The sequence below is a fragment of the Branchiostoma belcheri genome, unplaced genomic scaffold, assembly GCF_001625305.1.
Source record: "Branchiostoma belcheri isolate BF01 breed outbred unplaced genomic scaffold, Haploidv18h27 scaffold31, whole genome shotgun sequence".
Lineage (NCBI taxonomy): Eukaryota > Metazoa > Chordata > Leptocardii > Amphioxiformes > Branchiostomatidae > Branchiostoma > Branchiostoma belcheri.
The window spans coordinates 164,241-180,759 of NW_017803921.1; the positions used below are offsets into that span (position 1 = coordinate 164,241).

The 16,519-nt window shown below is 42.2% G+C and overlaps 1 protein-coding gene across 1 annotated transcript; it reads right to left on the bottom strand.

The window, feature by feature from the left end:
• Window positions 1-3,505: 3,505 nt before the first annotated feature.
• On the bottom strand, window positions 3,506-15,980 carry LOC109474412 (G-protein coupled receptor 54-like). Its single transcript, XM_019774708.1, has 5 exons — window positions 15,776-15,980; window positions 12,262-12,424; window positions 7,670-7,805; window positions 4,918-5,180; window positions 3,506-3,928 (listed from the first exon to the last, which is right to left on the bottom strand). The coding sequence occupies exons 1-5, from the start codon at window positions 15,976-15,978 to the stop codon at window positions 3,506-3,508; spliced, it is 1,188 nt and encodes a 395-aa protein (XP_019630267.1). The 5' UTR covers window positions 15,979-15,980.
• Window positions 15,981-16,519: the final 539 nt, after the last annotated feature.

Here is a 16,519-nt window from a genome sequence, read left to right on the forward strand (position 1 = left end):
TGAGTTGCCCTGTCGTCTCTCCGGAGGTTCATGCTCTAGTTCTTTGAAAAGTGGTCAGAGCTACGTCCAACGTTAAGATCACCGCTGATGCAGACCGCAAACTATCTGAAGACCAATTTTCCCCACCCTTATCGATTTACTGCTCCTCTTAGTGCCATGCCTGTCCATTTTCTGATGTTATCCTTCCATCTTATCCGTTACCTGCCTCTCTTTAATCCTTCCTGGACTGTTCCTTCCATGATGGTTTTGGCTATATGGCCATGTTACTTCAGTTTCCATTTCTTCGCATTAGGACGAAATCAGTAAATGTCGGTACCCTGTGGCCTACATATTGGTAAGTTCTTGTAGAATCCAGGTCTCTTCACGTTTTTTCTGATCACAAAGGCACAGTCTTGTTCTCAAAAAAGATAAAATGTTTGGTCGACATTGTTGGACATAGTCTTCATCTGGCTTTCTGTTAGGAAAGCCCATTACATGAAAGTTAGCTTCAATTAGTATGTGAAGAAAACGGTAATCTGAATCGATTTGAATTGATTCCACGTCTTGCCGAGATAACGGTTTTTCTGCTCTAATAAGCTGAAGAATGGCTGCAAAATAATTGAAAGGCATGACTTACCAATCAATACGTCTCAAGTACCGTACGACTAAGTGTTTAATGGAAGCAGACTGGCTATCGTCGTCTCTGTGAAGAATCCAGACGTTAACATGCCTGATATCACACAAAATTACACCTGAGAATAGCGTTATCTATTTATTCTTACTTCGTCTGTCTATCAGGGCCAAAACGCTTTCTTTTTCAACAAGGGCTACCCAGCCATTTTATGATGAAATGAATAAATCAATAGATAAATAAACAAAGATGACAAGTTTTTGTTCACCCTTGTATGGGCTTTGTCATGTCTTCTGGTCGGTAAACTCCTTTGTTTTTTTTTAAATCAGCAGCTTTCGGTTTAGAAAAACCTGTAACGTTATCAAAATATTCGAATTCGAAAAACTTTTCTTCCTTTGGATAACGGTAACGTTGATAGGAACCAAGTTGAATGTTATTCGCGTTTTCTATGATCAGCAGTGGTCCTCTTTAAAGAGAAATCTGTTTACTTGCTATGGAGTTTAGTTGACGTCAGAAAAATAAACTAAAGGATAAAATGTAATGCATTTTGGCAGCAAAGTAAGCGCCGGTCCTTGAAGTAAAACCTGATTATTTGGTTGCTATGGAGTTGAGTTGATATCAGAAAGACACTAAAATGTAATTTCTAGGATAAAATGTGATGTACTTCAGCAGCAACCAATTTCATCTGTGCATGGCACGTGTCAGTCTTTGAGGTAAAACATGATTATTTGGTTGCTATGGATTTTTACTAACAACATACTGCAACCCAATTTAAGTTAAGATTAAGTTTTTATCAAAGAGCATTGATCTAAAGGACGCGAACTGAATCTGCCAGTCACAGAAATATAATTGGCTTTCATGTGGACGCGTAAAAACGTGCTTGTCACCTCATAGTAACTCAAAGTAGGTTAATCAATGGTTGGTGCCTTGCCATTTGAAGAACTTTCGCCCAGAAGGGAGAGCCCGAATGCAGACGGAACCGTCCCGTACCTCGAGCACGTTAGAAGCACAGGAAAACTGGATTTACCCAAGGCGACAACAGAGTGCTTCTGCAAGAGTCTTAGTTAATAGTGATGTGTGTGAAACTGGGGCAGTTCACAGATCGTCATTAAATGCTTCATGGTTACGGGGGCATACATGTACATTCATTCATTTGTGACTGAAAGGTGGAATGGGGTCAATTTACCGGTCTTTCTATTCGTACATTTTTCATCGTTATGGCACCACGATTGACCTGTACCTAGCACTTTATTAAGGCATGAATGAACAATAAAGGGTTTTTTATTCATTCGTTAGAAGCTTGGCAGTGTGTGTAAAACGATATGGGCGTGATAGAAGGTAATATTTTTTTTACATTTATTCCTTAATACATGTATTGTTATGCACAATGGTGTTACACGGGAACTAAGAGTACTAAGGCTTAATCAATATCGAACACAAAACGGCAAAACGTTTTCCAACAACAATTAAACTCAACAAATTCAAGAAAACTCAACAAATCCAATAAAGCACAACATGTTCTACAAAACTGCATCGATCAACATATAGATACGAGTTGCATATGTTAAATGCTGTTCTTCGAGAAGCACAAGAAGCTTCAGGTCTAATATGATGATACCTTGAGTACAGAAACACAACAGTTTGCTTACTCGTATATCCCGAGACTCGTGTGTATATGGCACAGACTTAATGTCAACCTGAGAGCCTGGATGCAGTGTCCCTCAACCACGGCAGTTTCTAACCCTCTAACGACATTTTTAAACACTTGTGCAACATCTTTAGTGCATGCAGTTTATAACATCGATGTTCCATGTACATGGACACCCTTCTGTTTCTTCTGTTATTATCTATTTAATAATATGTATCTTACCCCTCTATGGTCCAATGGACAAATGTGAGAAGGAAATAAACAAATAGTTCACAAATATATCTCCAAAACATACCGTGTATGTACATATATTTTTTATAATATATAAGACAAAACATATCGAAGTTACTCCACATCTTCACCGTACTAAAAGAATCAAAAATATATTACATTCAACTGTTTTACTGCGAATACAAACCGTACAATTCTTGACATAAATACGATGTCTGAATCAACACATAAGTTCGTTTAAACCTTTAAGACATGGTAAAATATACATCAAATTATAATACAGCTTACTACTTTGTGTCCCAGACAACATTTTCGCAACGCAACCAACTCACCACTCTAAAAACATCAGATGGTAAAATATACATCAAATGACAGTTTCCCAACAGTTTAGTTCTCTGTCTCCAAGGAGGTTTCTTTTTAAACCTCCTTGCTGTCTCTTAGACAACGTTAACGTTGTCACAAAATAACAAACATTTGATCATTCAGCCGTCTTCAGGAAAGCTATCCCAGCACTTTGGTTACGTGAATTAACAGGCACGTGACTTAAGTAGCAGATCAAAGATGCCTGAAACACTGCAAATCCGTCGTTTTGGCTGAGTAAATCTTTTATAGACATTTGGCAAGGGTAAACGCTTGACCAGCAAGCATTTACATGTCATCAATTAATCAATATTGAACACATTTTACTATTCATACAGGATGTTGGGATTTCTTAAACACAACTGGTACTTTGATCACATGTCTCAGAGCTTCTGCTGGTAGCCTGATAGACATCAAAACGCAAGCAAAGTTTGAGTACTGGTTGTGTAAAAGAAAACCGCAACATCCTATGTTCTACCGACCTGGTGAATTTATTTGTCGCAACTACCCATACAGTAATCTCCAAGTAGATCCCTGTCGGTGGCAAGACAGAGTTCATTAGCCAGAGGAGTTTGCACGGCCACCGAAGGTGGTGGCTAATGAACACTCCTCTGGCCAATGGATACTGCCTTGCCACCATATGATCAGCTTGGAGATTACCCATACAGTTCGAACTCGTGACTTGGGCCAGCCCGCACCATCTGAACAGTAGACGGGATGACGACGCGGTTCGGCGGCGAGTTGAGGTTGCTGGAGCCGGGGAGGTTGAGCCGCCGGGCCCGGTGCAGGTACTTACTGCCGGACGAGTTGTTGTCGACGACAGGAGCCACGGCGTTCGTCCTGAAGCATCTCGGGAACAGCTTCCTGAAGCATCGGCGGAAGTTGTCGCCCAGGATGGCGTACACGAAGGGGTTGATGGCCGAGCTGCAGTAGCACAGGCACAGGGACACGACCTTCATGACAAACACGACGTGGGAGATCTCCTTGGGCTGGGCAGTCATCCACCAGATATTCATCACATGGTTCGGCAGCCAGAAGAGGGCGAAGAGGCCGACCACGACTGCCACCATCCGGGTCACCTAGAAGGGTAGATAACCAGGCTCAGATACATGCCCGTAGCCAGGATTTTGATGGGGGGGGGGGGTTCTTTCCACTGTCGTAGGGACTTCCTTATTTAGAGTTAGGGGCTCCCGCGTCTCGTGACGCATGAGGCAGTCAAAGAAGCCAAGCTTTCTCTGTCAGCAGCCAGTCTCAAGGCTTCCTTCTAGCTTGTAAAATGTCGTAGTAACCATTTTGAAAATTGAACCTTCTGAAATGGCATTTCCTGCATCTTTGAGAGGATTGCAAAGGACAAATCAGGAATAACTTTTTATTCAATGACAAAGTGAGCAGTTTTTCCAGGATTCCAGCCCCGCTTTCTAGGATCCCAGTCCACCTTTTAAAGAAAAATTTCGGACCTTAAGATAAAAAGTGGACCTTTCGGCCTTGACGGAAGGGGGGTTGTTACCACAAAGTCACCCACGCATAGGGAACCGCCTCGTCGATATGAGATAGTGATAGTTTTGTCAGAAAATGGCAGCATTGCCCTGAGGAAGGTGGCTCAGGCGTTATCAAGTAATTGGTATTGGTCGAGCACAAAGGACATCAATAATAAGTAATCTAGAAGCCCGGGGAATCTTTTTACGGGGCGAATGCGAGGCATTTGATTTGACTCGCTATCTTAATAATTATCTTATTTGGCAAAAGTCGGCATTAGCATGCGGTTTGAGGAACGTACGTGACAAGGTATGGAACACACGTAGTTTCTTACGGAATACATTTGGAGAAAAACTTACTCAAGCAACTATATGATTTTGCAATCATATCTAGTTGCTTGATAATTAGGAATACACGAGAAATATGCATACCCCCTTAAACACAAACCATACACACACACACACACACACACACACACACACACACATACACATACACACACACTCACACACACACTCACATACACACACACACACACACACACACACACACACACACACACACACATACACACATACAGACAGACACACACCTTCTTTTTCCGCTTGATGGCCTGCTGTTGGATGTGGCTCAGGATGTGAACCTTGACACAAAGATGGCGGACGATGAGGGAGTGTGACGTCATGCTGGTTACCAGGGGGATGACGTAACTGATGAGGAAGGTGTAGACCATGTAGGCCTGACGCGCCACTTGAGACGGCCACACCTCCGTGCACAGGATGTTTCCGGCGCCGTACCAGTCGTGAGTCACCGTCTCCATGTGGAGCGGCAGGGGGAGCGACAACAGGAACGAGCCTACAGTAAAATCACAACAACAGAAATAAGGGAACTGCCCTCGTCATTAGCTGATGAAAGATGGTGGATGCCGTCTAAAAGCTCATATGCTTACAGAACTTGTCGTGCGTAATAGTTTTTAAATCCTTCCTTGTACTAAGGATACTGGGGCAAAGGTATCTGGTAAACTATGTCAGCCCCCGTCGCGGTTGAGTCACAGCAGAAGCCACACTCCAGAGGCGCAGAGATAGATAGTCTTCTGAGACTGAACCATAGATGATACATGACTAGTTCCTTTGTCCTCCTTTTGACTCCTGGCACATAAGGGTTATCAGTTTGGCATACAAGGGTACTAGAATTGACATATTGGGTTATGAAGTGTCCTATTAAAGGATAGGGATTTTGCAAATTATTAGTACTGTTGTCAATCACTGTGGTACTGCCTAATGCACTTTCTGGCATCTTTCATACAGTCAGCATTACCATTAACCAATATGTAACCATTCAGAGGTATATGAATCATGTAGCAATGTAGACTAACTACATCGTTGATTATGTTCTTGACTAATCCAGGAAATACCACTTAAGACTTTAAGACCCCTGAAACCGTTGCTTATGAATAAACATTGTGAAGTTCCTGAAGTGTGCCAGGAAGACAAAAGATTGACGAATCGTGGTGACATTCTCAACAACTTCTGCTTCTAACAGTTAGTCCCAGGCTGTACCACGTAGATTTTAAATGTATCTGATACATATGTATTATATCATTCCATATCACTGTGCTACTTAATACAGGTGTTCATACAGTGTTCAAATGTACGGTAACTCAGAACACCACGCGTAATAGATGGTACGGAATCAACATGTATAGCCACAAAGGAAAGCTACAAATGCCAATGCGCTTCCTGTGTGTAGTATCAATTATTAAGTGTAATTGAAGCACCGCCTGTACGTTAGACTTTTAATCTTTCCGAATCACAGGGGGTATGTCCGGTTAATGGATACACCTTCAAAAAGCCAAAAAAAATCAGGGAAGGGTGGCTTCTTTTGTGCCTTCTGATCGTTTTATTGATGTTTAACCCACAGAGTAAGTTGAAAAGAATGTAGAGGATTATATTGGTCTGAATTTAATCTGGGAATTCTCATACAGACTATATAATGGTGGAGGGCCTAAATATCTGTACTTTACTTGGATCACTTTGGATCAAAGTATTACGTTTTGCGTGCAAACATAGATTAAAAGCCATAGTAATTGTGCTTCAGAGAGGCTGGTTGACCTAGTTAGGCTAGTATCCAAGCAGAAGTTTTTTGTGGCTGTAAGACCGTATCAAATCAGCTTACAGTGCAGTACAGTACATGTTTCCATTTGGTGAAAAAAAGAAACAGTGCAACAAAAGAAAGCCCGAAAACGCGTACGCCTAAGAACATGTAAGAAAAACGAGCCTAAACCTCAGACTGGAAAAAATATAGTTTTTTCTTGTTATTTCCAACATCTAATCACAAGACGTGGTGACGGCACACTCAAGTATTTTCAACTTAATATATTAATGCCACCACCAACACAGGGGACAATACAATACTCATTTTCACCTGAGCGAAGTGAGGAAAGCCGTGTAAAGTGACTTTCCCAAGGGCACAAGATCGGTGGCATGTCAGGACTCGAACCCGGGACCTCTAGGTTTCGAGTCGAGCACTCTGCCGCTACGCCACACGACCCCAAATATCGTTAGAAAGTTAGCACCTTCGTGAGTCTAACATTTATGATATGCATAACGGTGTCTGACATCAAGATGAATCGTACTGATTATGATGACATCAATGACTTATCATGAGTTCTGCTTATCAGCACAATTATAGCACTATCGGACACGAAGACGGATCGTTGCAGCACACTCGTCATTAGCAGTGACTGATGGTTGCCGTCAGGGCAATGGATCATACTAAGGGTGTATCATTACTTACAGAACGTCTTAGGTCGATATATTCGTCTCCAATCGTACCTGGAGACAACTTGTCTCCAAAGATAACAACATTCATTTATTCGTTCCTTCCTTCCCGCTGGATCATATTTGAATCACATCGGAATCAGCAGTGTATGAGCTGCTGATTGTATCAGATCTGTATCGTGTGGTGTTATAATTGCTATGATGATCACAAATGATTACCCAATGATGTTATGAATCATATCATCACAATCAGCACAATTATACCGAGTTATCTTCATGTGGTTCTATGTGCTGAATCTAGAATAATCCATCTATTAACATTTCAAACCTCCGGGTAGTACATAATGCATTAAGTTCACAACATCCCTTTTATTGCAATATCTGAATATGCTGATCCAACAAAAACGCTTTCTCTGGACCCAAATAAGAAATCATGTACCGAAAATCAAATAAACCCATCAAACTCACACAGACACGACCGAAAAGAGTACCCTCCCGCGGAAGGATATCTGCTTCAAAGGAGGTAAAACAGCGCATTGTGTGAAAGAAAAAAAATAGACCCACCAATCCATATCCCTCCGCTGATGGCCAGGCAGGTCCTGGGGGTCCGGATGTTCAGGGATTCAAACGGCTTGACGACGCAGAGATACCGGTCAATACTGACGGCAGCCAGGGTCAGACACGTGGCCTGGACGGTCACCTGCGACACGAAAAACATATTTTATTAACCAATTAAAGTTGACCTTTGATTTCAAAAGTCCCCTGACGAATCAAAATGCGTAATTTTGTTGTTGTTCGACCAGTTGCTGAATAATGAACTCAGACGTGGACGGACTGGTTGCAGGCAATTTGAAGTTGGTATCGACCCCCGTTTTAAAGAAATGTATTACAAATGAGGCCTTAGAGGATAAAGTTTTAGCTACAGGGCGTGCGCTCTGCTCAGAGAACAAAAAAACTCTTAGAGTATCTTAAGATCTCACCTTAATGTTAAGGGTATTAATTTTTATTCTGATATCTTTTTTCCTTTCTCTCCTAGTCTGATCACATACTACAAACAGAGATCTCCCACGTCATCCATTCATGATTCAGTCACGGCGGGTGGGATATGCCACACGTCGGCATGCCTGACATGCTCAGAGATTTGTTGATTTATCAGAGGGCTTTTGAAATCAAAGGTCAAGCAATTAAGGCAGGTGTCACGGCTCCAACCCCAGATGTGCCCATGGTACTTTAGGAAATTTGATTGACATGGTGGTTCAGCTAAGGCAAACCAAAACACCACAACCATGAGTATGGACACCAAGGCCAGCAAGATCAAGGACAGGCTTTTAGCTAAACACCCGGCTTTGCCTTTTCGCACAGAAGCGAGCTACGTAGATTCACAGAAAAGTAGAGATGGACGTTCAAGTGTTGATTAGGGTTCACAATACTTAAGTTAACGTGACGTCAATGAAGGTTAGACATCCAGGTACTGCGATTCATAAGAAAAAAAAGTTACTCAAGCAACTGGATAAATTTTGAAAACTGTCAGACGTCTCAAGTGCATACAGCAACTGCTACTTTTCTTTAGTAATTAAGGGAATCTGTAGTTAAACAGGCATGTACTCCAAAACTATGAAGCAAAAAGTCAACGTCAAAACAAAGCTAAGTCAACGTTGATGCTAATGAAACGAACATAACTTGTTTTCAGGCAAGTATGTTCAGTAGAATCAATGGTTCTTCTGTAGATTTGCACTGTCTTTTCAGTTGATCTATACTTTCAATGAGGCTCACTAGTTGCATGCAATCTTCAGGATGGAAACAGAGTAGTTTAAAATTAGCATGGAATTATTCTACATATCAAGTCCTAGGTTTAGGTTGCTTACCTTCTCGACTTTTTTTTTTATTCTTTTGTAGAAAAACGATTTCTAAGCTCAGGAAAATTAACTAATCTAAACGTGACAGCAATTGAAAGGCAGTCAATTACTAAGTATACAGACTCAATTTGGACAGGATAATCACATGAAATGAAGTTTCCATCCGTGTATCTTGCAAGGTAAAATCCTTATCTCACGTTTTCCGTACACGAGGTGTTTTCAATGTGTTTCCTAATAAGATAAATATGATTACTGTTGACAGAAGGTAATTACGGTAAATACATCTGCACGTGTTGTGTACCGTATCTTGCACGTTTGGTCTTAAGGGCTGACGTCACTGTTGCGTTGCGCAGTGACAGCCTTGAATTGGGAAAGCAGGTTTTCAGAAAAACGCATTTGTGTTCTTGGTGCGTTTTTTGGACTTTCTTTTTATAGAGTTACTTTTTGGTAGCAACTGGCCGAGTAGGATGTCTGGGTGAGTATGTCCATAGTTATGGCTGTAATGGTTCAGTCTGTCTCAAAGGGAGAAAGTCAGTACATCGCTCGATTTTTGACCCTTGCACGAAAAAGAAGGGGATTGCAAGCAAAGAAAGTGTATTGCAATGGGGTTACGTTGCATCAGTAGTTGTTAAGGCAAATGGTGCCTTTTTTTCCGTGAGAGATTTTCGACCCCTTTTAAAAACTTCGTGGCTTCGTAAAGGTCAAAAATCGTTTTGCTAATGGCTTACCTGCATAAATGTAGCGTGACAGTGGATATTTATCGCAGGCAGGCTTAATTCGGACGACCGTAGGTAAATAGCACTGCTAAAAGAGGCAGTATTTTTCATCCAAACGTAAACATGCTGGTTTCATCCGTTAAGTCCGAACGTACGGAAACTGGTGAACTCTTAAAGGGCAATTGACGCATGGTAAACCGGTAGGCAGAGATTGCCTCTGTATTAAGGCTGGGTTAAATGGTTCATAATCCCGACTGTGGATTAAAAAAATGGGTTTCGAATCTCAGCTAAGTTGTCTAAAATCCGATCTGAGCACCTTGGATTGAGGTCGCTGTAGAAGAGATGCTGACTGTAACGGTGAAGGCCGTGTGTAAGCACTGAACTAGTTTGGAGTTTAATAAGAAACAGCCACACTTTGTAACAATTGACAGTCAAAGTACTTTGAAGAAGCTTCTTACTGCCACTCACGTATTTCCCGCTGTCTCTATAGCTACTAAGGACGATTCATTCCGATCCATTCACTGTTATTGGCAGCCGCGATAAAGAATAGTCTCCCTGAAGTGGCAATTAAAGGACTGTAATCAATAACGATTTCACGTCGTCATAATATCTTCCACAGATATGTCACGGTTTCTGGTGCAACTGATGAAAGGAGCTGGGAAGTAGTGTTACACAGTGCCACATAGTTATTCCTCATCATCCAATTGTTCCAGTGCGTTACTTTGCAATGTAATAACAGTTATTCAATAGTGAAAACAAACGGTTACAAAATGTATGACAGGAGCTACCTAAACGTGTCTTTCATTATCTTCCTACTGAATGGGGGTTAAGTATAGACATAAAAACCAGGAATTATTTAAAGAGGGTTTAGAAAATTGAAGAATAATTAGAATATGTTCATGAATGCACATGATTTACCGAATGTGGGAAGGGATCTTCAAACATCCGTTTGCGTCATCCGTAACAGTATCACAGTCTTTTGAAAACCTGGTCTTTTGATGTACATGAGTTTAGAGTCTTTTGAAAATTGAGCCTTTTTGATGTACATGATATGATATGATAGCGGCAGATGAGAGCAGCGGCATAACTAAATGAGGCCATCTACATCTGTATAAGAACGGCACGGAGCGTCATTCAAAACGATGGATGCCATATCCGGACCTATCAACTTTCTAAAGGGCCCACAACGTACGTATAAAAAGCAACATTGCAATTATGAATCTACGACAGTATCGTGAAAAATGGTAAATCAATTAGTGACAAAAGAATGTACACAAACCAGTATGTACACAGAAAAAGTCTAATCCTAAAACCCTAATCCTATCTCTGCGAGACGAAACATCACGGTATTGACGGGGCGTTCTAATTGTAGTCTCTTGTAGTCTGGTCTGCCAATTTGATCGTCGATGGCCAGCTACCCTCTCTCGCCAATCAATACCCTTTTTAGACCTATTTCTACGATTTATTCAGCCTGCAAAAGAAGTCTGGTGGAGACTATACTAATTGTGCCGTTCTGCGATATGGCATCGACCGTTTGAATTATGGGGCGGAGGCGGAAATTAGCGACGGCGGGCGGTATCGATTTCCGGTCACCTTTGACCCACTTCTGACGTCACGTTTCCGATATAGGCGGAAAACATGTCACTGGGTCAGTCGCCCGCGGGATACCGTTTTGAGGGTCGAACATTTGATTTAGCAGGCGGCGAATGTCATGTACATTGTTTGGTGATGGATCTAGAGATAATCCTATCTAGACTTGGGGGTGGGGGCTAAAAGTGCCCGCGCCAACTTTCGTGTCAAATAGCATCTGAACGGCTTGTGCTAGAACCACCAAACTTGGTGACTTTTCCTAGAATATGGTTGGCAACAATTTTGCATTAGTGGAATAAAATAATGTTTTTGTGTTGTTATGGCAACGGGTTTCTGACAGGCAATTTTTGCTTTAAGAATACAATTTTATGGGATTTATGTCAGGTTACACATGGTTTCCAATATCAATAAGATTTCGTGTAATTGAGCCCCCCCCCCTGTCCCACGAAGCCCCAAAAAGCCCGGTCTAGATAGGGTTAAAGGACGACATGAAGTCAATAATAACACTGAACTAAAACAGTTCCTGAGAATAGCCAGACGCAGCTACGTTTCTCTCACTAACCCCTTAGCTGTCCTTGGTGCTGAACAAGAAGCATCACAGAAATCTCAATCTTGTAGAACGTTGGTGCTTTTTTTGGAATCAGGACGACTCGGATCATTACCAACTCGGCCTATCGCAAATCTGGTCAACTCGGCGCAACCACCAAATTGACACCAAAAAAGTAACTTCATGACTCGAATCTTAACTTCTTTCTTCTCTCTTTTGAACTCTTCATACGATGGCGTTACTACTGACCCAGATTTCATTTTTTGGAAAGTGTTCTGCTTTAAGCATACACATTTCTAAATAAAGTTCAGTTCCGATCCGGATCGGATGCAAAATAAAAAAAAGCTGCATCCAATGTCCTTTCATAACTGTATATACCACAGTCACCCCTTTCTGTAACGTTAGGCGTAAGCCATTGCAGCGATAGCTACATGAGTAGGCTCCTACCTGCATGAAATAGAAGACGAACTTGCAGAGGAACTCTCCAAACTCCCAGGACGGAGTAGCGATCTTGGCGGCGGAGAACGGGACACAGCAGATGAGAAAAGCCAGGTCCGTCACAGCGAGGTTCACGATGTAGTAGTTTGTTACAGTCTTCAGTTCGGAGAACCTGTTGAACATCATAATCACCATTTTCAACTTCGAAAGACACCTAAAAATGTGATCAAGTCTAAAGTTGGTCCCTTAAACTATACAGTTTCCCTGTGACTTTTTAGGTAGCATGCAGAATTCGTAAATGTATTCTCATTTATATGTATAAACTTTGTCGCAAATATATAGAGATATAGTTCCAAGAGCGCAGATACACAGATATAGTGTCGTGAAATGTTCATAACGTAAGTTCTGGTGAAATGGTAAAAGTTGAAAGGATCAATGTGCGCATTTAACGCCTGCGGGGAATGGTGATGTTTTATACGACCTTTCCGCGATCTTAGACATTATCCTATCGGCACCGTTCCAAAAGCCACTGACTTTACAATAACACTAAACCCCTCCGCAACCTGCACAACGCTGAATCGATATTGGTAATTGATGTCCTGAAATGGCAGTAGGTAATGTAACCTATATTTCTGATGTGGAGTGAAATTAAACGACAACCTTTGCGTACGTATTGATATTGAAGAATAACAGGAAGAGTGCCCTTAAAATGTGAGTTCACTTTACACAACTATTTTCGAATAAAAGGAGACGGGCTTGTTTGTAATCCAACACGGGCTCTCGCAAAGGCTGCGGATAAAAAGCGTGGGATGTGGTATGGATTCCATACGTACAGGAGTTTGAAAGAAGATTGGACGTTTGTGTTTGATGGCTTGAAGTGGTAAGATTTACATCATGTTTGTGTGTCGTTATACAGGAAGAAATACAACTGACGTGTGCCGCACGCGATACAGAAAGAGATAACTAGATAGATGCCTGGATAGGTAGGTAGATGGAAAGCCGGAAGAAAGGTATTTGTAACACAAACGCATTTTTCTGAAAAAAAACCCCCAACTTTTGTGTCATATCTCCGGTAAGCTTGGCAGTTTTATATCAGGGAGACTTTGAAGCTCCCATATCTGAAACTCATCTTCACGGGGGCTGAGGTACAAATGAGGAAACGAGCACGAAGTGTGAACAAAGATCCATGGAATCCGCGCAGAGCGGCTGGGCCAGAATGATAAGTAGACACCACGGAATCCCCTACACTTTCCATCGATCCGTCTACTTTTAGCTACCTCTTTCATCACTTCCCTACCGCTTTCGCAGCAAGTTTCACGCACTCACCATTTCCTCAAACTGATGAACGGACATTACTCGCCGCAACCACTTCTACCAACTACCAGGTTATTTTTTTATCTGCCAATAAATCTATGTATTCCCTCAGAGGAGGAAACAGCAAATCCCCAAAAGTGTGAGAACACAGAGAGCCGTCTTTCCACAGGCGAAACTTCCACCTAACATACGGACAGTTCATTCATTTTCCTCCTTCAAAGCCAAAGCCAGAAACTCGGTTTCAAGGCGGACGCCATGTACTAACTACATGTACCTAGCTCCTAATATACTTCCTGCATGTACCTAGCTCTTAGTACTGCATGAACCTACCTAGCTCCTAGTACTTCCTACATGTACCTAGCTCATAGTACTTCCTACATGTACCTAGCTCTTAGTACTACCCACATGTACCTAGCTCCTAGCAGTTCTAGCTACCTAGCTCCGAGTACTTCCTACATGTACCTAGCTCTTGGTACTACCTACCTAGCTTCTAGGACTACCTACATGTACCAAGCTCCTAGTTCTAGCTACCTAGCTCCTTAAGTTCTTCCTACATGTATCTAACTCCTAATACTACCTAATTTTCTCCTGGACCGATTGTAATGAATTTCGACAGAAACCAGTCAACTAACATGATCTCTTTGTTTTATCGCTAGAACATTTAATTTTTCTGGGTTTAGCTTACAGTGTATTCATATTGATTTTATAATCAGTAACCACTTTCTCAATAGGACCATGGTAACAGCATAACCCTAGCGGAGGTTGGCACTGGATTGGGTAAGCTGGAAATAATCTGTCTGAGCTCTGTCTGGGTGTCTTTCAACCGCCCGTATGATTGGATTTCTCTACAACAATACAGTGCCAATGCAACTTCCGTACCGCAGGATACACACACTGCGCCGAAAATGAAAGTCTATACCGGATTGAACAACTTAAGCCGACTGAAGTGCTATATACTCTTCCACTGGGTGGGACAGAGCTAGAGAAGACAGACGCTATGCACACTGTATACCGGGCAAATTTCACTAGCTAGTTTTCTTACAGGTGGCATGCCTGTCGGGAGAGCGACAACAACCGGGATTCGAACTCCCAACCTCTTGGTCCAGATTAAAAGCCGGGGTCGCTAACCCAGGAATTCAGCGTATAGTACTACGTTAAATCAAGTCCTTGGTTAAAAGAATATTCACATGCGTCATGGTGAAATGTGAAAAGTCGATGGGGATCACAGTACACATGTATCGCCTGGGGTGACTGGCCATACAGTCTTAAAGTATTGGTTTTTTTCCAATAACACGAGTGAACTCCAGTGCAAGAAATCCTACATTTTTAAGCACACCCTTTAAAACATACGTAAAGACACAGCTGCAGGCAAATGACAAAAAAATGAACCTTTACGTATGATTTAAGGATTGCTTAAAGAGTTGATTGTAGTGCGGTGCCCCGATCAGAGAGTCGCTCAGACATCCGATGGAATCGATTTGGACACTTATTTGTCGCCAGCCAGAGATAAATTACATAGATTGAGTTGAGTGATGAATGTTGGAGGTTATACTGATGACTCTTTCAGGCAAAGTCGATAAACAACGAGAAAATTGGGGGATTACAAGCAACTCCCATGGCAGTAGTTCATCAAGTGGTATCTGTTTTAAGATCAGGGGCGATGTTAACAATACCCTAATGCTTTTGATGAGAAATATTACAGTAGAAAGTACAACATATATTGTATGTTCGTAAGACCATATCCTAGATGGGACTATAATAATATAAGGTAGCAGCGTGGGAAGGACCGCGGTGGTAATAAGTGACTCTAGTGAAGCGTTTTTTGATTGAGTGAGATGGAGTGTCAGACTGTTTTATAAGGCTGACGTCTGCAGTGTATTAAGAATGATATATTGCCGGTAAAGAGTACTCGTATTGGTAACGTAGGAATTACCAAGAAAGATTTTATATATATATCCTCATGTTGCACATTCAACAGATACCCGTGAGAAAAACTGATTAACAAATAGGACTATTAGTGGGATGAATCGTCAAGATTTTAAGTTACGGAGGTTTATTGAGTGGAATTATATTGCCAAGGTTAACTTTGAATTTCCGCTTAACAAGAACATGGGAGCTTGAGGAATAAAGTGCACTGTAGGCACAAATGTTTTCGCGTGTTAAAAAGGTGAGATTGAAACACTAAAAAAATAACAACAAAACCACCTACCGGTAAACCATAAAGATGACAAAAGCGTTCCCAGCGACGCCGGCGATGCAGATGATGGCAAAAACGGCCGGGACGATGTCGGCCTCCAGCCCCAGGGTCGGCCCCTCTACCGGGCCGGTGGCGTTCGGGCTCTCGGTTGGGGAGAACCAGCCTCCCGCTGCGGCGGTGAAGTCGGCGGTGGGGTGCGGTGTGACGGCATCCATGGTGTTAGCTACCCGCGCCGGCCGGCGTCCTAATGCCGGGCGTTAGGGGACGTGCCCGCCTTTTATTCTCAGTACACGCGTCTGCGCACCAGGTCTTCCCGGGCCTGCTATCATCACACGGTCCTCTTTCTGGGGAAGACGAAACAGGCGTTGACAAGACGTGACGTCATACTGATGGTGACGATGATACTGTTGAACAGAGAACGGGTAAAAGACGCTTTAGTGAAGAACGGAGGAGTTGGGTAATGGTCGGGAACGACACATCTAGTTAATCCTCTGTCGCACACAACTGAACATTGACACTGACACCCCTTCCCCAACTGTTGATGATAAGGCTACAGCAAGTAAATTTTATGGACATAAAAGGAATGAAATATATCACTGCATCACAGTAAAAGACAAAACAGTGAATCAGAGCCTTAAGCTTGTCTTTTGTCCTTTCTTCATATTTATCTGCCATCCACGTTCCGCCATGGCAACAGACATCTTTGCCCATTTTCGGCATGTTGACCACTGTCGGAGGGCAACAAAATTTCTTTTT